Consider the following 22,855-nt stretch of genomic DNA (forward strand, 5'->3'; position numbering starts at 1 on the left):
AGACATATTCCAAAGAGGTAGACTGTGACACACACAGCGTTTCAGATTAGATTCATCATACCCCATGACTCTACCGGAGAGCTGAGCAGCACTATTTCAGTTGAATTGGTGCTTGAGTTTGACCCAGTTTCCGCCAGTTTCCTGTTCACTCTCTATCAGACCCTAAGCCAAACTCCCTCACAGTGGTGTGACCTGCAGTGTGAAGAGCTGAACTCTCCTCTCCCTCGACCCCATCTCATTCCTGCAACAGAAACGCAGCACTTAAGAGAAGTGGTTGAAGGGAGCAGTGGCTGGATTCTCCAGCAGAAACCCTGTCACTTCAGAGATGACTGAGATGTCTGAAAGGTCTCCTTTGTGCACAACTTTGCCCATCGTGACTTGAGTTGACGTTTCTCTTGGGTAATGACAACCCTGTGGCCTGAGTCATTTGAAAGAAATTTCCCCACAGTGCTTATTTTGACATGATAAGAAGATGGCGAGTTGACCTCAGCTTGCACATCTGGAGTATTAAGGTGTGGAAAGCAATCAAACCCACTGTGCTTGACTAAGCTGGCCTGTTCGGTCTGGGTAAAATATTTAACTGGCTGGCAAGTGTATAAATGATTGAAATAATAGAAAGTCTGTCAAGCTGTCAAGTGAGAAATACAGTGTTACTTTTTTTCCTTTTAAGGATTAAAAGAACATCACCCAAAAAACATTCAGGTAGTTTTTGGCCATTTTAAAGGTCCCGTATAGTGAAAATCCATAAATCCATTTTTATTGTGTCTTGTGGTTGTTTTAAACTTGGAATTGTAAAGTAAACGTTGTAGAGATGTTTACTTCAGCCATTCCTGAAGTCCCCACAATTAGATAGCCTGTCAGGTTCACAAAGCAGGAGGAATTTTCCTGGGTCATAACTGAGGACCAAGAGTCTTTTAGCTCAGACTTTGTATAAACCTACCATCTCACGTGAGCCATTCAGAATGAGTAGCTGACTCTCAGTCTGCCAGGTTTATTTACTTTTTAGAGCTGCTTCTGCTAACAAATTAAAACAAATGTTCTGCTTTTGGCTGCAAGAGTGAACATAGGAGTCTTCATGAATACCCAGCACCAGAGGAATTGAAGACTCAGTGGATTACTTTTATTATTGTGCCCACAACAGTAGGAATTACCTTGATGTTAGAGTGTTCTGTGGTTAATGTGTCTAACATCACCATCAGTTTTGAACGTATGCCCATGGGTCAGAGCTCTGTGACAATGATGAGGGACATTCAAGGATAGTGGAAACTTTAGGAGCAATTTGAAACCAGTAAACAAGGACTGTCGACTGTGTAGTTGTCAGTCCTTTACGGTGGTTTATTTCTGTCTTACACTCGGTGCTCTTATATACTGTAATTTAATGCAGTTGTATTCCCAATTAAGCTGTTCTCATTTACATATTTCTGTTTCTGTTGTCAGACAACAGAACAAGTATGAAAGAGACTTTTAACACAGCCAATTAAGATAACAAGTTAGCTGGCAGTCACTTCACAGCCATTTCCAAGCTACTGCTCTGCACCACTAAAATACTGATTTTATAAATGTTGTCCGACAAGTGGATATGCATACACACAAGTTAAAAACAGCAGCTGTGCTTTTAATTCAGCGATATTTCCATGTAACACACAGACATTCACGTCTGTTATCAGAAGCGGTCAACTGATTTGATTTTCCCTGTCAATCACTCATACAGAGAATGTCTTTTTCCTGAAGGCTCATGGAGAGCAGTATTTACAGACCTTTAAGACCCCCACACATAACACCGATGTCAGTATAATTTCAACCTGTAATTCTAAAGCTATCTTCATATAGCCAGCAAACTAAGTGCATCCAAGTAGTTACATTTCATTGCACTAGAGTGTTATAACATTAATACATCTTTCATTTTGTGTTGATACCAAGGCAGTGAAATAGTCAAAATGTTTCACAATGAAGTGTTATTTAAATCGATGGGGTTGTTATCCTTGGAAGCAGATAATGAATTGTGAAGATGGCCGATTCTTGCAGTTTGAATTGAAATATTAAATCAGTTCTTAAATAAAAAATCCATCTCATAAATACTTTAAATGTTGTATTTTATGAATTCCTATAGACACCTGCATGGACATAGAGTGTTGTGTGAGTAATAGTCACTACAGCAGAATGGTGTTCTGTGGAAGAAAAGAAAATTCAGAAAAACGTCAGCAGTGAAACTTTTAAAAGGTTATGTCATCGTCTCTGAATGCAGGAGCAACAATGTGACTCAATGTCATGCCAGCATTCGAATAGAAAGAAGTGCATAACAAAAGGGAGACTACCAAGTCTGCCTTTTTGCGACAGTCTCAACACATTTTACTGTGCCTGAATGCTGCAACCCACTTTTTCCTCTTTTTTGTTCAATTATAACTCTGATACACACTAGTCCAATAGGGTGGCAGCTTGATATGTACCTAATAGCTGAGTTCCTGACTAATGATGCCAGATAGGTTTTATGTGGGATCAATCATCTTTTGATTGTGTTTTTCTTTGTTTTATCAGAATGCAGTTTCCATGTACTGTCGCCTTGGCTTCGCTGTGAAGAAGGGGCAGGTGTTCAGCTCAGAGCAGCTCCACCCAACCTGGAAGAACGCCCCATCTGTTAACAGACTCAAGTATGTGATGGCTGTCCAAACAGCTGTTCATATTCTATGCGATCATCAATCAGCTACTACACCCCACCTGAAACTGACAGCATAGTGCAATTCGTCTAACCACAGTCATCCTATCATTCCTATTATTCAGATTTTCTTTTGCAAGAGTTTGCTTTTCCTATTAAACAAGCAGAAATGTAAAAGATGTTGTTTACATTGGCACAAACACTCAAAGAAACCTAACATTATGAAAGATTCAAGCTGTCACAACAAAGACTCCAGAATCTGTTCATCCACTGATATCAATCTTGCAAATCCCTTTTTTTTCTCCCAAATGACAAATTAAATCCATGAAATGCACAATGAATTGAAATGTTCAGAATGTAATAAACTATTACATTGGGCCTTACTGTTTGGTTTGGGTGAGGATGCTTTTTCTAGAAGTCATTGTGGATCTGTTCTCTGCTGTAGGAGCACCATGGACCCCCAGAAGATGCTGCTGTCCTGGGAGCAGGGCAGTCCTGTCATGGAGGGAGGCTCCTCAGCCACCGACACTGACACCACCAGCCTGGAAGACCAAGGTTTGTCCATTCACACATACGCACACACGCACGCACACACACACACACACACACACACACACACACACACACACACACACACACACACACACACACACACACACTCACAGGCATGTTCTAAAGGGTATGCAGATAAATACACATGCTGATGTATGCACACAGAGCACTTCATGAATTCTACTTCCAAAGTTTGAAGCAGCAACACTAATTAAAAAGAAATTAGTAAGAAAGCTCAGTCATGCTGCTGAACATCATTCTCACATTAATAGGTGTTTGTTTATAATGGTCTCATTTTTGGTGTAATTTTAATTTAGTTTTTTGTATTAACCCTCTGAACTCCAAGCAGTGTCTGGGTGTTTCTTCCAGATTTTTAGTCACTATGGGCTCATTTTTCACTGCAGTTTCAAGTCCTGAACCTCTATGAAAGCAGCACAGCCAGGCTACAAGTAGCGAGAACTCACAAATGTCTGATTTGCAGTATGACACAGCTATAATGCCGTGAATCATAAAACTAGAGAACACGAAAGTTCAATTTCTTTGGCTATTTATGTTACAAAATATGAAAAAAAAAAATGGTGCCTCAAGATACTAGAAAATATTTTACTGCTTACATTTTCAATTTGAGTTTGTCACAGCTATGCAAGTCACGACTTCTTGGATGCACTGAGGAGCACAGAATATTTAGTATTTTACTGAATTTGGTTTCTATAAACATTGTATCATCAGAGAAGACTTTAGCTGAGCCAAATCGGATGATTTGAAAGAAATATTACAACTTCAAGCTTGAATTTTGATATTATTTTCTGACAGGACTACATATCACACATAATTAGTTGAAATTATCTTAGAAAGTTGAAAATCTCACTATTCTTTCTAATTTTACAGCTCTGATAAATAGTGCAATCTTGACTTTTTTTTTTTCGAGGTGCCATGCCTTTCAAACCCACTGGCAGGATTTGGGGTACAGAGAGTTCAGCAGGCTTTGTTAAGTTTTTGGCCTTCTAGATATAATCAAAGTGACCCTTGATAAATCACATATAAATCAGTTAAAATTCATTTTGAGAAACTGACAGGGTTTAGGTCTGTCCTTGTAAACACATTTAATATTCATAATACAAGCTAACATCCTGAGTTTAAGAAGAATAACTCACATTAAATCATGCATTGCAGAAGTATTATTATTTCCCTGTTCTATGTATTGTTTTTTTTATGTCTCGGCAGCAGACACAGGAAGTGTTAGCAGCCTGAGCATCCCAGCTGCACCCACCAAGAGGATTGCCTTCCTCTTTGACTCCACCCTCACAGCCTTCCTCATGATGGGCAACCTGTCTCCGGTTAGCGACTGCATGCAGACATCATGAAACACACAAAGATTCTTAGTGGAAAAAGCTTGATTAAAGACGGAATGATTTTATTAACAAGAAAAACTTGGACCTTAAACGTTCTTAATTCCTCTTGTTCTGTCAGAACCTGAAGAGCCACGCAGTGACCATGTTTGAGGTTGGTAAGCTGTCTGATGAGACTCTTGACAGCTTCCTGGCTGAGTTGGAGAAGGTGAGAAAAGTCATTTCAATTTGTTTGCGTCTTCCTTCATTTGCATTTTGACACAAAACAGATGTTAATTTTTAGTGTAATGAATTATGAGTGTATGTTCTCATGATTATACATTCACACAGACGCTTAGCTATAACTTCTATTCTTGTTTTTGTTTCTCGTAGGTGGAGAGCACAGCAGAGGGCGAGGCTCAGCGTTACTTTGACCACGCTCTAACCCTGAAGAACACCATTCTCTTCCTGCGCTACAACAAAGAACTCACTCAGGACCAGGGACCTGATATCCCAAATATCGGTAATTATGCAGTTACACCCGCTTTGTCATTGCCTTGCTTGTAGCCACATTAAAGACCCAGACATCATACAGTATACCTGTACATGTCTGAACACAATAGGCAGGCCAGGTTTGGTTGTGTATATAATTATGAAGCTGCCATGCTGGTTTTAGTTATACCTTCCCTGCCTCCACAGCAAGCTGCCTACAACCTGCACACAGTTCCCTCTGTGCTGTAACTATGTGTTTTTGTAGTTAGTTTTCTGCGAGCAGCAGGCAACATTTTGTAATGGCTGTTTCAGAATCATGTTCAAAAATGCACGTGTGTATGCTACTTTGTAAAATATGAATCATAGTGCTTTTAGTGAAAAACAGGTGTGTAAGTATTTATTTAGGTATACAAAACCATGTGCAATTTGGGTGAAATATATCGTAGCGAAGTGCAGCTAATTATCAACAAACCAGCAGCTTACTTTTTCCCAATTTTCATCTTGACTCTCTATTACTGAAAAGATATACTGACCTGTATTTTCCACAACTGTAGCAAATGACTGCAGTGAATGACTCCTTTTGAACTACTAAAACTTGTTCTGTGGTCTTAGAAAATCAATAAGCAATTAGGTGTTTTGTTTTTTTTTTTAAAGTATCTTCTATTTTAAAGTTCTGTACAAGGCTGGGGAACTCGGCAATGGGAAATGGATCCTCTACTATGTGCTGCTTCTGGCAGACTATATCTTGGTGTCACTCTCTGCTGTCTTTTGTGGCTCTCTGCTGTGTCGGGTTAGTTTCTATTAAATATGCTCATATAAATTACTGAGCACTGCAGCATCCTGTGAATACAGAGTCAACCTGTATTGCTCAGCTAGTGTCTCTAGGGGGAGCAGCAGAGAATATGTCCTCCAACTCTGACAAAGTAAATCTCTGTGTTTCCATGTAGCTACCATTGTGCCACCAGATGCTGTTTGTTTGGTTTGGCTGCATGCCTCATTCTGTTTGTCTTATCTTTCAGTCCTCCTCGAGCTGCTGCTCTGCTGAGGAGTGAGTGCTTTGAGAGCCTGCTGGCTGAAGTTAAACTGAGCCCCTGATGATACAATAGTTTAATGATGATTGTTCATTTAGGAGGGGGTGGTGGACTTCGTTGCAGTGGCTCTTCATCAGGAAGTAGAAGAAAGTTGAATTGTGATTGACATAGAGGCATTAAGCTAATGTTGGCCTTCACTTTGGTGTTATATTTTTATTGTATAACAAAAATCAACTCTTACACTTGATATTGTCAATATGAAGGAGTCTGATTTTAAAGCTAGCTTTTGTTCATCTCTGCATTGTGGATTTCATATATTTTTTTAATATTATATCTATATGTCTATGTATTATTAGATTTATGCTCTAGATTCTAAGTCTACATTGACTTACACTCTTACATTTACAGTATGCTACAGCGAATCCAAGAACGTCAAGTTGTGCTAGTAGAGACTATTCTTCAAAAGTCAGCTTGGAGAACACACTCCTCTTCACACCTCGGCTATAAAGAAAGACAGAATCTTTACTGTGTGTTCTGCATATGATCCGTTGCTCTTTAAAAATGCTACAGTCTGAGGCATCCACACTTAGATAATCATTTTTTTGCTGCTTCTTTTCATGTAAAGAAATAATGTGACAGTTTGGGAAACTGACTTCTCCCTTCCGTGTTGAAAGTCCAATGAGTAGATCAATATCACTCTAACATTGGTTGGGTAAATATAAAGATGATTCAGAAGCCAGTTATTTTCTTTATTTTTAGCTTACCATAAAGACAGGACAAAGAAGGAAATAGCTTTCCAAAATATTTAACTATTTCTTTAAGAATGTGCTTGATCCAAGTAGTTAGTCATGTAGGCATACAGACTTCTCACATAATCATTTGTATCTGGTTGATAGCCTGTTTTGTAAAGAAGTTATGGCTTTCTTTGGTTTTTCCCTCCATAGGTTTCCCTTTGGACATGTTGCGGTGTGAGAGCCTGTTGGGTCTGGATCAGGCCACCTGCAGCCGCGTCCTCAACAAGAACTACAAGCTGCTGGTCTCAATGGCGCCGCTCAGCAACGAAATCAGACCCATCAGCAGCTGCACGCCTCAGGTATGATGCCTGTAGCGAGGGAGAGCAGAGGGGATGCAGTGTTGCATGCCAGGCTGTTTGGTCAAATGGTGTGTGTGTGTGTGTGTGTGTGTGTGTGTGTGTGTGTGTATGTGAGCATCTGAGCATCTGAAATCATTCTGTGTTTGTGTTTTAGCTGACAGTTAATGTATGTGTGTTCTCAGTGTGGCTCTGTTTGCCTTCTCGCCTAGTGTACACACTGGTGTGCCCGGAGTGATTTGTGACTGTGCGTATGCTTTGTGAGCGCTCAGCCTGCAGTTGCCCCAACAACAAGACTACACAAAAGAGAGAGGGAGGAAGGGAGGCGAGGCTCATGAGTAATTCCTCTGCCTGGCCACACTCCAGCTTTCTAGCTGAGCTCAGAGAGACACAGGGAAAGAAGTTAAACTCTTGTTGTGCCATTCATGCTGCTGCTTATTCTCACACTGCTGCGACTCAGTGAAGTGGAATTCGATGAATTCCTTTCTTTGTTTTCTACTCGCATCTCTAATAGCAGCTTCCATTTCTCCCCTTTCAGAAGAACAGACACAGTCAGTCTCATTTGTCTCGGTTATTTTTGTGTTCAGTTGAAGTGTGTGCTTATGTTTATGTGAGAAATGCGATGGAAAAGACATGCGCATGCACTACTTCTGCGTATGTGTACATGTGTGTTTGTTTCTTCCTGCAGCACATTGGCCCAGCCATCCCTGAGGTGAGCTCCATCTGGTTCAAGCTGTACCTGTATCATGTGACTGGCCAAGGTCCGCCATCTCTGCTGCTTTCCAAAGGCTCCAGGCTCCGCAAACTGCCAGACATTTTCCAGGTTAGACCAAACTAATGATTAGTGAGGTATGTAAGGTAAAAGCACAGGTACAAGGGTAAATGAGTAAGAGTTTGATGATACAGATATACTGTAGATGAAACTTTTTCTTTAAAAAAAAAAAGTCCGATACGAGAAGCTGCATGTATGATAAGTAAAACAGTACTGGGTCTGATTATTAATGGGTTTGATCTTGATGTCAGTTAGAGGAGCCAGCAATCAGAACGCTGTCTTCCTCCTTCGTCCCTGTCAACCTTCACTTCTTAACAAAGCACCTGGTTCATCACAGTCGTACTTGACCGTGCACCTGCACTTTCCTCCTTCAAGGCTTCCCAGTGGTTCTGGAATTTTTAACTATCCTGGGAATGTGAAACAGGGAACAAAAGACAAAATGATGCTCTGAATTCTCAGAGGAAGACCGGTAATATCATGCAAATGGGTCACTTTATGAGAACATTTGATAGCATATTTTTGTACTTCTATCTACAAATCAGTCTATTCGTTTAAAGAGTTTCTCTCCATGAGGAATTTAACTATGATAACAACCAGACTATTTACTTCTTCACCTCTCTCAGAGCTGAAAATAATTAACCAAACAACAAACACCTTGATTCTATCTAAAAGCTCCGGCTCAGTTAGAGGCCCACGCAAAAACCTTGGCATGTAAGAAGAGTGTCAGGGTGGAATTGTAATTATTTTAATAGGTTAATGTTGGCATAGTGGGAGGTTGACAAGCTGACATGTCAAGTGGAGTGGAGAAATTGCTGTTTCTCTTGCTCTTTTTTGTTTATTACTCCCCTAGATTGAACCATTTCTAATATAAATAGCACAAGTGGGATTGTCTTACATGTAGAAACTTGATGATGTTGTTATCTTTGTAGTGCAAGGAGGTACTGAAACACTTCGTTGTGCCTGTTTCTTGAAAAATCTTTATTTCACAGTTAATTTCCCAATATTTTATGTCACTCTATTTATTATTTGCTTTAATCATAAAGCTTATGTTTGATGAAATCTGCTAAGTTCAATGTATTTTTCTAAATGTTATTTATTACCCCTCACATATGTTTAGTGATTAGTTGCTGAAGAAAAATATGCTCTAATGATGGCTTAAGGTGCCCTTGGCTGTGGAAGAAATCCATTGTTTAACCATTTCTTGTCTCTTCAGGTCTATGACAGGTTGTTGATCACTTCCTGGGGTCACGACCCCGGAGTCGTCCCTACGTCCAACGTGCTGACGATGCTGAATGATGCCCTCACACACTCTGCTGTTCTCATCCAGGTACAACTCTCACAGATGAGTGATGACTGATTTTCCCATGAGGGGTTTCAGGTTATCTTTAGCCCCGTTTGGATGAGATTAACATCACGCTGGTTGGATAAAGTGTTCCCGGTGGTCCCTGATGATTTACATCATCGTTCTGCATTGGGGATATGGTCTGCAGCAGATAGGAAGATTTTGCAGGAACAACTGAAGCAGAAAGCAAATAAATGAAAATTCATAAATCTGCTTATGTATCAGGAAAAAAGACAAAATGTAAACAAAGAATAGCAGTTTGGTCCGGGCCAGCCAGACCTTTGCTGCATGTCATTCTTTTGCTGTCTTGTCGCATTTCCTTTCCCGTCTCTGTTAGATCTAAATAATAAAGGCAAAAAAAAGCCAGCAAAACAATAAAACATGTAATAAAAAACAGCTGGACCAGTACCTGACATTACAACAACTCATTAACCCTCTGAATCCCAAGCATTTTCTGGTCATTTTTGTTCCAGTCACATTTCACTCACTGTGTGCTCATTTTTCACTGCAGTATGAAGTCTTGCACCTCTGTGGAAACAGTACAACCATGTTTAGAAGTAGAAAAAACTCAAAAATTAGTTCTATGCAGAATAACACAGTTATGATGCAAGAAATAAATGATAAAAATAAAAAGGGATTTTTAAAATTATTTTACAACAGATACCTTTTTTCATTTCATGTACAACATTTTCCCAAGTTCCCATAGATTTTGCCAACACAAAACTGGGAAAAATGGTAGGACTACATACTAGATACTTTACTAATTTGTATCCATACTTGTGTGTCTGTTCTGTGTAAGCGCAGCCTACAGTTCAGCTGAAACATCCATGAATTTGAATTCTAGCGACATGGCTATCATAGCTGAGGCACTAATGGCTCCATGGCTGTACTGAGGAGATTGAAAGGGATTCTGATGAAATATTACAATTTCAAGCTTAGATTTTGTCCTGACTGAATGGTTAGTGAAGGATAAGCTGTTCAAGGACTGTCAGAAAGTTGAAATTCCAAGGATTCTTTCTGTTTTCACTGTTTCTCGCCTTGAAAAATCAAGTAACTTTTGTAATGTTTTGAAAAACAATATGTCTTTCAAACTTGCTGGTAGGTTTTGAGGTTCAGGGGGTTAATGCATTTTTTTTCGTCCTCTTTAAAAATTGCATTTTGTGAACACTCTCATTTGTCTAATGTTGTCTCATTATTCGTGTATTACGTGTGAAATCTCACTGTATTTATATTGTAAACCATGGACTATATTTACAGTCTATGATATGAGCTGTTTGTGTGTGCAACCCTCAGGGCCATGGTATGCACGGTCACGGAGAAACAGTTCACATCCCGTTCCCTTTTGATGAGGAGGATCTGAAGGGAGGTAAGAAACTGTGTATAAAGCTGTAAAATCTCTTAGTAACTTATATGTACACTACCAGTCAAACATTTGGACACACCTTCTCATTCAGTGCTTTTTACTTATTTTCTACATTGTAGATTAATACTGAAGATTAACACTGTTTTGTTTACAACATAATTCCATTTGTATTTTTTCATAGATTTGATGTCTTCAGTATTAATCTACAATGTGTAAAATAATTAAATAAAAACCATTGAATGATAGGGTGTGTCCAAACTTTTGACTGGTAGTGTATATATGTATAGAGTATATGTATATACACTACCAGTCAAAAGTTTGGACACACCTTCTCATTTCATGTTTTTTCTTTATTTTCATGATTATTTACATTGTAGATTCTCACTGAAGACATCAAATCCATGAATGAACACATGGAATTATGTAGGAAACAAAAAAGTGTGAAATAAGTCAAAACATGTTTTATAGTTTCGATTCTTCAAAAGAATCACCCTTTGCTTTGATTACTGCTTTACACACTCTTGGCATTCTCTCCATGAGCTTCATGAGGTAGTCACCTGAAATGGTTTTCACTTCACAGGTGAGTCACTTTAGGTAACTACGTCATGAAACTCTATGTTAGTGTATGTTGTGCCAATACATGTCATTTATGGACATGTCAAAAACCTAAAATAAAGAAAAATATAATACAATTTTTTGTTCTAGCTGGATTTTCAAACAATAGTGAAGATTCTTGTTTTATGTAAGCATACAAAACAAAACACTAAAAACTGAATATGACACCTTATAATGAGTTTTATATATTTCAGTTGTCGGTATGTTTAACTAGGACAGTGCACATTAATAAACATTGCTGTAGATGTGCCAGAGTTACCTGAGAGGCTATGTTTCATTTGTAGTCCCTGGATGTTTATGTACCTGGCACAGACTGAGAGGTGATGGTAAATCAAGAGAAGATTTACCGGTATATTTTTTTTCGCAATCACAATAGTATTTTTAGAAAGCACTATTCTTTCCAAAAACACAAAGCTCAAAACTATAGACTGAAGATTTAGAGGCATGGCAGACTTTATTCATGTTGTAGAACAGAACCCACACCCTCCTTCGGCATTTTTAAGTATATAAACATTTCAAAAATGGTTTGCACAGCAAACTAATGACCCCAGATGTTAGATTATTTTAGGTGTTTACTGATAGAGTAGTTTATTCATGCACCCATTTCCCCCGCCTATCTGGATTTGGGTCATAGTTACCCGCAGGCAAGGCAAGGTAGTCCAGATGCCCTCTCTCCAACAACGTTTTCCAGATCTTCCATGAGCTCACAAGCCAGATGAAATATATAATCTCTCCAGTATGTTCGGGGCCCACCCTGGGCTCTCTCACCAGTCAGATGTGCCCAGAAAACCTCCAGTGGAAGACACCCAGGAGGAATCCTGACCAAATGCCTGAACAACCTCAACCAGCTCCTTTTGGCGCAGAAGAGCAGCAGCTCTGCTCCCAGTGTCTGAGCTTTTTACCCTCTCTTAGAATGACTATGAATTTAGCTGATGATAATTGTGTAATTGTTGAAAATACACATTCAACTAGTGCTTTAACAATTACTTAAAACTGTTCTCCTATCTGCTTATAACTACATGTTTGTATAGTACTTATAAATGATACATTGGGGAGGTTAAAGTAAAATGCTACCTGCTTGTCTTGGATGTTCAGCATTCCCTTAGTAGCTAATATACGCTAGTAATATCAATTTTAATATATTGTCTGTGCCATGATGCATGTAAATGATTCTGACAACCTCCGTCACGCTGATCCTTCATCAACTGTTTTTGGCTTTGAGGGTTTTAACACATCAAACATCATAAGGAGGATTTGAATCCTCCAGGATCCTTTCATTTGTGAATTTGCATGTCAAGCTTAACAGTGACATTTAAGTCTCGTCCTCTTAATACGCTTGCTTTCAGAATAGAATAACCTTTAGAAAAACAATTCAATAAACCTTGTACAGCGCATATCGATAGCATTAACTGTAGAGTCTTATTAATAAATTTGAGTGACGCTTTTTAACTTGTCAGGAGGTGAGGAAGGCACTCGGTTCCAATTGGATGTGTTGTCTGTTTGCTTTCAGAGTTTTCCTTCTCCAACATGTGTGTGCACAAGGCGCTGCAGAAGCTGAAGGAGCAGGTGGATCTGGAGCACCAGTGTGGCTACATCACCATGCTGAACTCCAACAACAGGCACCGTCGCAGGCCGAGTGACAGTACTGAGTGCAGAGGTGCGGGTTAGCTAACACACCCACACTGTTTTGACTGTGTGTGTCCGCGGTAAGATTAGTCAATGTGAGGGTTTCTCAGACAAGACATATAGTTGAATTAGCAACAATGTCCCTGCCTGTGATGGCCATTGGCGCTAATGGTGCAAATTAGATAAATATTGCTTGCAGTCCAGTTTAATTATGCTGTTTGTCTGCATAATTGTGTCCCTCATTGCGATAGCCTTTGCTAATGGACGTGGATCGAACAGCCTTAGCCTTTACCTTGAGGTTTCCGTATTGAATCTTGATGTAACCAATCACAGAATTTATTTTAAATAGACATTCATGCATGAAACACTGCACAGTTGATTTCAACAAACCTTCAATTTTCTCCCATCAAAGGGCAAAAAATTATTTAAAATGTATGCATTTAATGAAGCTTCTAACTGAAGGTTATAGAAGCTGTAATCTGGTTCTGACTAGTTTCCCAGAAACAGCACCTCAGTGGCTTAATGGTGATATGGATTTGTTGCTTCTCTTCAAGGAGACACCCATCTAGGTGGAGGCCTGGACACCAACGGCAGCACTGAGTCTTTTGAGCTTGTGACAGAAGAGAACAACGGGGAAACCAAAGGAAAGACAGACAGTAGGTGTATTTTTTGATTAAATGTCTGTTTATTTTTTAACAGAATATCTTTTAGTGATATTTATTCAGATGTTAATGAGTTGGAGATAGTAAAGGTGTCCAAGAATGAAGGGTAAATTGCGACAAAAGCTCCACGCTGGATTCAAAACCAGAATGTCCTTGTCAATGCTGTGTGTCTCATGTTGTAATTTATGACATATCTGTCCCTCCTCTCCCTTGCCAATCTCTTTCTTTCAGCCCTTTCATGTGAAGATGAGTGGGTCCCTCTTGAACTGTGCTTTGGCATGCCCCTCTTCAGCTCCGAGCTTAACCGCAAAGTGTGTCGAAAGATCGCCTCGCACAAACTGTGCAGCAATGAGAGGTGAAAGAATATTTTAAAAAACACCCACTATCATCAAAACTGGAACTTTTGTTTAAAACGTTGAGAGGAGTGTATATGTGGGTTGTGGCAGGTGTTACACTTAATCTTTGTTGTTGTTTCAGCCTTCAAGAGCTACTTCACTCAAGCCGAAAGCTATCGCTCAAAGTGTTGAGCTTCGTTCAGTCATTCCAGGTAAAAGCACTCTGCTGTTTCTTCAGGTTAGCACTTGAGAATTCTCACTGAAAAGAAAAAAATCTTGTCTGCCAATCACCAATAGGTTCATATTTATTTAGCAGGCATGTTAAAGTCTGCATTCAGCAGTAAAAAATATGTGTTATGAGTTTGTGACATTTGAGAAATCTGTCATTAGCCACCCAACCAATTCTGAAGGATTAAAAAAATCTAATTAGATTTCAAATTTGTGAAGAAATAAGCAGTATTCTCTGCTCTGAAATGCTTTGGATGTGTCTGCCGAAGGTTCTGATTAACAGCTTTTACACCAACCCAAATTAACTGCAGTAATTGTGGAAAGATCTGAGATTGTTTCTAACAAACCAAACAGGTTAAATGTGAATACCAAACATGAATTGTAAATCCAGAGTATTTCTGGCACTTTGCAAGCGTGGACTTACTTACCTATTGTAACACATAAAGCACACAAGGCAACTTACACACATGACCAGTGTAGCAGATGTTTGCAGGATGGGAGGATGCATCTTTTTGCAGTCTGCATGACTGTTCAATGATCTTACTCCACAATTCAGTCCTACGTAGTTCACTCATATATCTTTCAAAACAGACTTCTGATTGTATGTAACTATAGTGACTTTTCATTTTACTTTATTTTATTGGGTAATGAAAAACAAAACATTGTTGTACAAAGCACAAAGTATTCGGCAGGATGTGTTGTGACCAGAAGTTATGGGAGGAAGAAAACAAAGATGTCAGGGAACAAAGAAAACAACAATGAAAGGCAGTTATCACAGTTGAATCTGAGTGCAGTTACACAAGGGGGTTATGTACAAGTCAGATTAAGATTTAAAAAAAGAAAAAAGCTGCTGTGTTGATTTGCAAATGTTTCTGTGTGTGCAAGTATGTTGCAGCCTTTACCTGTGAGGATAAAGCTGGATAAAAAACAAGACACTGACACAGAAACCTGATGGTTGCATAAATAAACAACGAAGGATGTGGTATCTACGTATTTCTAATTCTAACCCTCTCTTCTGTGTGTGTTTAGTTTATTCAGATACTAACTGAGCCTTGAGGACTTGTCCTCATACACTAATTTGCAGCAACATAATTTAGTGTCCGAAGGGGGCTGCATGCTTTGTGACGATGCCAGAAGCTATAAATCAGACAGGAGCCATTCTAGTTTCCCGACTTTCTCCTCCCAGAGAAATGTACCCTTGTCCCACATATCATCCTCTGTGGCCGGTGTTCTGATCTGTGGCCTTTGCTCTGTGTTAGCAGGACGGCAGCCAGCCCTCCGACCTGGACAGCGGCGTGTCGAACCCTCTCAGTCAGCCCCCGGCGGAGTCTGGTGTCCCCCTGCCCGCCCTCAACCTCCTCTTCAAGGACGGGCAGCTGAGGGAATGGAGCGGGCGGGCCCCTCCTCCTCTGGACATCTCAGCCCTGCAGAAAGACCAAGCCACATAAACCACCACCACCACCACCACCACCAAAACTTCCACATTCAGTCACGAGGAAACGGCGTCTCAACGAAAAGGACCACCCTCTTTTGCAGCATCACGTTACACTGAGGGAATTCTTATTTGTGGTCCTGTATCTTCATATCCAATCACAAGGAAATGCCCTCGTTCATAATTCCACCTTCTTGTCCGTCAGTATCCAGTCATGGGAAGATTTAACTCTGTCTGCACTTTGTATTTACCTACTGTATGAGGAATCATCCTTGGCAACACTAGTTACGACCCCATTTTGCTGTTTCCCCCCTCTGTGATTCCTCGTATTCGTAGCAACGCAGTGTTATCTGTTGGAGTGGTGCTATTATCACTATGTATAACAGTGATGCAGGTAAACAGCATTGAACCTGGAAAACGATTTAACTGGAAACGCAAGCGTTGTTTTCCACCGACTACCCCTCCCTCACCCACACCCTCACCCTCCAATCGATGGATGTTTTGTGATCCTTGAGAGCAGAGTGTAAAGTGGTTGATATTGTATAGATGTTCTAAAACTGACCCACAAAATAAACATTGAAGTATTGAACAGACTTCTTCAGGAATCATTTGACGATATGCATATTCTAGGACCAACTCTTTGGAACTCCCAAGTTGAGTTCTGATACAAACCCCTGCTGCCTCCCTGTGTTGTCTCATGTTCAGTGATCCAATGCATGATGCTGTTGCACAACTCGTACCATAAAAATACTTTTCCTCTTGTAATCAATATTGGGGGGCATTTATTATTTGCACTGTGCAGGATTTCTCCGAACTTGTGGATGAAGTGACGTCATGTAATGTTTTTTTTAAATGTTGGATCATTTTCCAGAACGCACATGATTTTAGAGCTCACGTTTATCAGAAGGAAGTGTTTCCTTATGGAAACTTAGGTTAAAAATTGACTGGGCATCTTGAGAAACTGCATTTTTTTAAAAAAATCATTTGTTATCATTCTTTCTCAGCAAAAAACACCAAAGACCATTTTTTTTCTCTTTTTAAAGATTTTTTAAACTTCTTTTTACTCTTGTTACTTTTATTTTGTTGCCTAATTATTGTAGGCCAATCATAAACAACCAGGCCTGGAACTAATCTGCTTGTTTGATTTGCTTAGTTTAGTTTCTTTTATTTCATTAAGTTTTGCAAGTTTTTTGCGATGTCTGTGCTTTTGATTGAGTGCATATAACTAGTAAAACACTGCGTCACAAATGAGCCTACCGCCATCCCTGTTCAAGAATTTGATAAGCTCAACAAAGCGTATCAAATTGAATACAGTGGGAACAGTTAGATCTGCGTTTGACCCAACTCTGTAGCCGCTGTTGTCTGCCAGTATCTCTCTGTGGATCGACTCCAGCTTCTGTGCAGTGCAGTGCACTCTTGGCCAGCACACCACTCTCTCCAAGGGATTCTGCTTACACTATGTTTTGAAAAAATGGGGTTTGTAGTCTAGAGAGAAGGCAACTTTGCTGTGAAGGCTGTCGCAGACCCCAGGGATGGAAATGCTAATGCTTTGCCCAGCTTCTCAGTGTGATGGCCCAAAAAGTGTCTGAAGCCTGTCATGAATTTTCAGTGTGGCTCCGAGAATATAGAGTGCTTTTTATTCCATTTAAAATGGAAACCCAGTTTGCAAAGATTTCTTTTTGAAGGAATCTATCTTCTGCAGTTGTTGACCCACTTGTGGTAGTTGTTTCTAATAACGTGATGCTGAAATAGAAAAAAAGAAGACTAACATGAGGTCCCGTTGAAGCATGATGACTGCGTAGAAACTGTTGTGTGTATGTTGTGTATGCGTGTGTATTGTACACCTCACTGGTGTGTTTTCATACACGCCTACCTTTCACAATAAGAGTTCCCTCCCGATCCTGCCTGTCTATTCTCTAATTGCAGTTACTCAGTCATCCCCCATCCTTCCCCAGGTATAAGTCCACCACAGTGTTTAAAATGCTAGTTTTATATGTCAGCCTATATTTTAGGAGATCTTTGTTGTAGCTTGTTTAATGGGACTGTGAATATCATTGACTGAGTTAATAATGATGATGCTCTTGTAATTAAATGGGTTAAAAAAAAAGAAGAAAGTGACATTCCTTCACCATGCCCTTCCTCCAACCTTCCTCCATCTTCTCCAGATACATATTATTACAAATAAATATGTAAAAAGTATATGAAAATATAAATAAATATGTAATAAGAGCGAACTCTTTTTCCTCCCTGAACATCTCTTGTCTGTTTTCTTTCCTGATCCATACTTGTGGAGGTGTTGAATCATTGTTTCCACTCTGTAATGGCTCTGACTTGTAGCCAATCACGTTACACGATAGTAAGTCGGTAGATGTTTTCCTTGCCAGGTGGAACAGATGGTGCACAAGACGCAGCGCTCCGGATGCTCTGTCCATCTGCCTCGCGTATACACTTGTTCAACTATCCTTGTAGATTTATATGGATGCTGAGCTGAAAAACAAATGTATGATGTGTGGTTGTGAAACCTTCGAAAGCACATTGTGAGAGGCTTCGCACACTTTGTTTTGTTTGTGGGGAAGATTAAGGTGTCAGTCTGTGTCTGGCTGTGCCCCCACCGGACAGGTGGAGCCCTGCCTAATTGACTATGTCTCCCAGGCCTCCCTGCTCCAGTAATTTCCCAGCACCACAAATTACAGTGTGTTACCGGGGGGCACCAGGGGCGTAAACTAGGTCACGCCACCTGAGGATAGGAAGCTCCAAGAAGCGGTCAAATGGGCTGCGTGTCACCACTCTAACAGTCTATTTCTTTCCTTGCACCTTCGGCGTGCACCGATATAAAACCCCCTGCTCTGAAAAGGTGTAATACATCTGCTGAATTCAGTCTGCGCATTTGTTATTTTTGACTCCTATCATATGCATTGTCAAACTGGGACTGCTGCAGGGCTTCATGCTGAAATAGGAGGAAAGCCGGGAAGAGAAAAAAGGGAAAAAAAAACAAACACATTGTGCACATTCTCAGTACGTGCATGAACTTGAGCCAAAACTGATAAAAAAGGACGGTGAATGGTGAAATGATAGCGGCCTCTTGCACACCGCATTCTTCGGCTTTATCATCTTTACATCATTTCAAGTGAGACTAGAAGTAGATAATCTTCCTTTGAATCATGTTGCATCATTATCAGGTCAGTTCATGATGCTAGTTTATCTCTCCTGGTGCCAGCAGCCTCAGATGCCTTTTGCATTGAACTTACCTACAGTCTGCAGCGTCTTAGAAGTAGTCCAAAGAAAAGAAGACAAAAGGGGAAAACAAATCTATTTGAGCAAGTCTGCAACATATTTCATGTTGATACAGTGAACAGCTTTAGAGAAATTTCACTCAAAACTGAAATGTGAACATTGTGGTGTTGTGAGAGGAAAAACAAATTCCATTTGAAATCAATTACATAATTCATTGGCCAAATTAAAAATGTAGCCTGCTGCTGGTGTTGCTGAACACCCCTCAAAAAAGGTAAAAACAACAGGTTGGATGAGGGATGAAACATTTATTGATCCTATCTTACCTATAGTCATAAATGTTGCAGTGTATTTCTCATAGTCATACCCACAAGAATCTTCTAATATGATTTTCTACACCCCTAAAATGGACCATACCATTTCTAAAAGATGAAATATCTAACATTTAGATGTCTAGAAACAACTGGACTATTTTTTGTTGGCTTGTGTCCCTGCATTATGTTCCCAACAACGTTCAAACCCGAAGAAATTCTTCATTTTATTTATTATATCAGTTTCATTTTGGTGCCTGTCAATGCCCCCAGTGCAGGAGAGTGGATTAAGTTCATTGTAGAACATTAGATATGGGATCTATGTGGGTAGTTTACACATCTAATTGTATAAAATAAGAAGATAAGTGACTCAATGCAACATGAAGAAAGCTTTAACACATTACGCTAATGGTGGCACCAAGTTGAATGATCCAACACTTGTCGGCGTTGTATTCAAACTATGTTGTTTTGCGTATTGTATTAATTGAGAAACCCCAGACCCTCTTCTCATTTTTCAATTTGCACATCCTTTCTTTACCTTCTCTTGTTGCTGAGGTGCAAACCAAGAAGGCGAGAAAGAAACATGAGGAGGGAGGAGCTAAAGTGAAGGATCTAAAATGTGGAAGGCAGATTAGATTATCTAGATTATGGGTTCAATACTTTTAACATGTTAGTAACACGTCTGACTTCCTCGCTGCCATGTTGACAGTGTCTTTGGTTGGTTGTGAGGGTCTGTACTTCATTGAGTTCCTATTGTTGGTTTTGTGAGTCTGATTTGTTGGCAGTTTTTCTCGAGAACACTTTGTTGGGGACCTCTGACTACTAAAGCGGTGTGTAGCCCATGAACTGGTGTAATGGATTTGATTCATCATCATTTGCAGACTGCAGACACTCTGTTAAACGAGCGAGATGCCGTAGTGATTGGAAGACTTCAGTCCACTGAAGCATGCGCCGATGCTGCTCTCTGTTTTCTTTACGGCCTTTTGAAAAAGTTGGCCTCGCCGTTTGTGTGTATACATTGTATAGGTTCATCCATTCGTTCAAATCAAATTGTTTTTATCACATACACAGTTGTACAGAGTACAATGCATAGTGAAGTGTTTTGTGTTCTTGACACACAGGAAAAGACAAGGGCACCCAAAACAAAAAGCCTGTGTAGATATATAAACAATATATACAGAAAAGATCTAACAATATTTACAACCTGCAATATATATCTATACCATAGACACTTTACCATAGCCAACACGGTGCCCGCGGGCGCCTGGTTGCCCGCAGAGACCATGTGAGTTGCCCACACATGTTCTAAAAATAACACTAGTCACCATGAAATTCCTTATAAAAAATTATAGTTGCTGTTCTTTTTGAATCAAAAATACTTACATTAATACAGATTTAAAATCACAATATTTATTATATATATATTTTTAAAAACAAAAATGTCTTCGGTGTAAACAAGGTAAAAGTTCCTTGTCCGAGTCAAAGTTCACTGCGCATGTCAAACCACCACGTCACTCTTTGCTGAAGCTTCCGGGCGCAGACGCTTTGGGAAGTAAGATGCTGTTTTTACCACTAAAACATGACAGAGAAGTGAAAGAGAAAACACTATTTTCACGATGACTGGGAGGAAGAGTTTTTTCATGACAGTGAAAGATAAATGTATGTGTCCTATTTGCGGGGCGACTATTGCGTCGGCAAAGCGGCACAATGTGGAGAGATGCTACTTTAGCCGCTACAAAGCTTCCATGCTAACTAGCCACCTGCTAGCGCACATAGACTGTATGCGCACCACGGACAGGAGAAGCCAGCTTTGGCATCTACTAGGCGGCGATACGTTTCTTCCTGGAGAAAAATGTACCATTAGAAAAGCTTGTTTCAGTGACTCCTCCATGACGGGTCGGGATACAGGCTTCATTGTACGATGCAGAGGTGATCCAGACTTCCCAACATTCCTACATTACCACTGCATCATTCACCAGCAGGACATATGTATGTACAAAAGTGGCCGGATTTGATCATGTGATGACTCCTGTCGTGAAGATCATAAATGGCTCCAAAGCCAAACAACCAGGACATTGAAGGTGCTGCTGGAGGAGCTGTCAGCTGAACATAGTGACCTGTTACTACACACAGAAACCCCATGGATCAGCAGGGGACCAGTTTTGCAGCGTTTTTTGTCACTGTTGGCCGAAATCAAAGAGTTCATGCAATCCAAAGGGGAAGACACCTTGCTGCTTGAGGACACTGAGTGGATTCTTGCCCTCGCATTTTTAACGGACATCACTGGGAAACTGAACCATCTGAACTGTGAGCTGTAAGGTAAAGGTAAGACATGATAAGCTCTGCAATGCCAGGCTTCCCACTAACACACATTTACAGACAAAGAAAGAGGTAACACATGTTGCCATTCAAAACACCGTACTATTACACAAAAATGTGAAAAATAATTTGTTGAAAACGTGTAATGATTTGTTGTTATGATCTGTTAAAAATGTTGCAATGCTGGTGATTAATACTAATGTGATAGGATTCATTTCAAAATGTGAAAGAGTTGATTTTTTTTCTTACATCACTGATAATTTGTACAAACATGGGACAGAGTTCATGAATTGTTCAAAAATGTTACAAAGGTAGTGGTTTGTACAAATGAAGCATGATTTGATGACAGTTAATGTTTTCCTAAAAATGTTAGAAGTGATAATTTGCACAGAAATGTAACTGGTGTGATTTTGAACAAAATGCTGCAAATATGCTGATTCATACAAAACTGCCAAGAAAGATATTTACCAAAGTTTCAGAGATGGGATACCTCTGACTTTTAAATATTGGAACAGATTTCCATGTGTGTGTGTGTGTGTGTGTGTGTGTGTGTGTGTGTGTGTGTGTGTGTGTGTGTGCGCGCGCGCGTTTCCTACCGTCATTGTTGTGGAAGTCGTTGTTAATAATTATTGTAAGGAATAATTAACATAAATGTGATCAGACAGTCTTTTTTACATATTATTTTCATTATCATTATTATTGTTTAAAGATGATGGCGCAAGTTTGCTATTGAGGAAGTTTGTATCAAACAAGGTGCCGTTCGTACTACTCAGTACCCTTGAAGTAGCTCTCAGGTTCAAAAAGGTTGGTGAGCCCTGCTGTAGAGGGTCATGGGGGCTTTGGTAGCTGGCATTAGGACAGAAGTGTGGTGCATGGATGACTGTGGCTAAGGTGGTAGAGTGGGTTGTCCACTAGTTGCAAGGTTGACAGTTTTATTCCTGAACCCCTCTGCATGCCAGAGTGTCCTTGGGGAAAACACTGAACCCAAAGTTGCTCCTGAAGGCAGGTGAGTAGCTTTCATGGGAGCTCTGCCGCCACTGGTGTGGAGGTATAATTGTGAATTGGGAAACACTGTAAAGCACTTTGAGTATCACCAAGATAGAAAAACTCTAAGAGCAGGCCATTTACAGTTAATTTAGAATCATATATTTCCTTCCATGAATGTCTTTGGACCATAGAAGGTAACCAGAACATTGTACATTTGCACTCTGAGGTTGTTCAGTAATGCCTCATCCCGTCTTGACCTGAAAACCTGCATAAAGAAATCTGATTTGAACTTTTTGACCCCGGCTCGATCTTACCTACAAGGGAAAGCATTCAATCTGGATTACGCAGGGTTTCAGAGAAATAACAGAGTGTGATCCTGTGCAGCTCCAAGAAAGCTCAGTCTCTTAATTAACCTGATAGTCTTAACGAATGCTGCCCAAAGGCCTCATTGCTAATCTGTTGAGTCTTTTGTGTCAGTCGAGGCCT

At 40.0% G+C, this 22,855-nt stretch overlaps 1 protein-coding gene across 4 annotated transcripts in view; it reads left to right on the top strand.

Moving 5' to 3' along the window:
- Nucleotides 1-17,773, top strand: part of fam91a1 (family with sequence similarity 91 member A1) — a 31,190-nt gene extending 13,417 nt beyond the window's left edge. Inside the window, exons 11-24 of one of the 4 annotated variants that reach the window (XM_023263035.3) lie at nucleotides 2,536-2,648; nucleotides 3,099-3,208; nucleotides 4,433-4,542; nucleotides 4,676-4,762; nucleotides 4,927-5,056; nucleotides 7,001-7,149; nucleotides 7,835-7,969; nucleotides 9,132-9,245; nucleotides 10,554-10,626; nucleotides 12,749-12,895; nucleotides 13,419-13,520; nucleotides 13,758-13,881; nucleotides 14,004-14,073; nucleotides 15,349-17,773. In XM_023263035.3, the coding sequence (XP_023118803.2) occupies nucleotides 2,536-2,648; nucleotides 3,099-3,208; nucleotides 4,433-4,542; nucleotides 4,676-4,762; nucleotides 4,927-5,056; nucleotides 7,001-7,149; nucleotides 7,835-7,969; nucleotides 9,132-9,245; nucleotides 10,554-10,626; nucleotides 12,749-12,895; nucleotides 13,419-13,520; nucleotides 13,758-13,881; nucleotides 14,004-14,073; nucleotides 15,349-15,537 (1,653 nt within the window). In that variant the 3' untranslated portion in view covers nucleotides 15,538-17,773. Of the gene's footprint in view, nucleotides 1-2,535; nucleotides 2,649-3,098; nucleotides 3,209-4,429; nucleotides 4,543-4,675; nucleotides 4,763-4,926; nucleotides 5,057-7,000; nucleotides 7,150-7,834; nucleotides 7,970-9,131; nucleotides 9,246-10,553; nucleotides 10,627-12,748; nucleotides 12,896-13,418; nucleotides 13,521-13,757; nucleotides 13,882-14,003; nucleotides 14,074-15,348 lie in introns of all 4 variants that reach the window. The other 3 variants (XM_023263033.3, XM_023263034.2, XM_023263036.3) reach the window with 3 other exon arrangements.
- The last annotated feature ends 5,082 nt before the right edge of the window (nucleotides 17,774-22,855 follow it).

The sequence above is a fragment of the Amphiprion ocellaris genome, chromosome 15, assembly GCF_022539595.1.
Source record: "Amphiprion ocellaris isolate individual 3 ecotype Okinawa chromosome 15, ASM2253959v1, whole genome shotgun sequence".
Classification (NCBI taxonomy): domain Eukaryota; kingdom Metazoa; phylum Chordata; class Actinopteri; family Pomacentridae; genus Amphiprion; species Amphiprion ocellaris.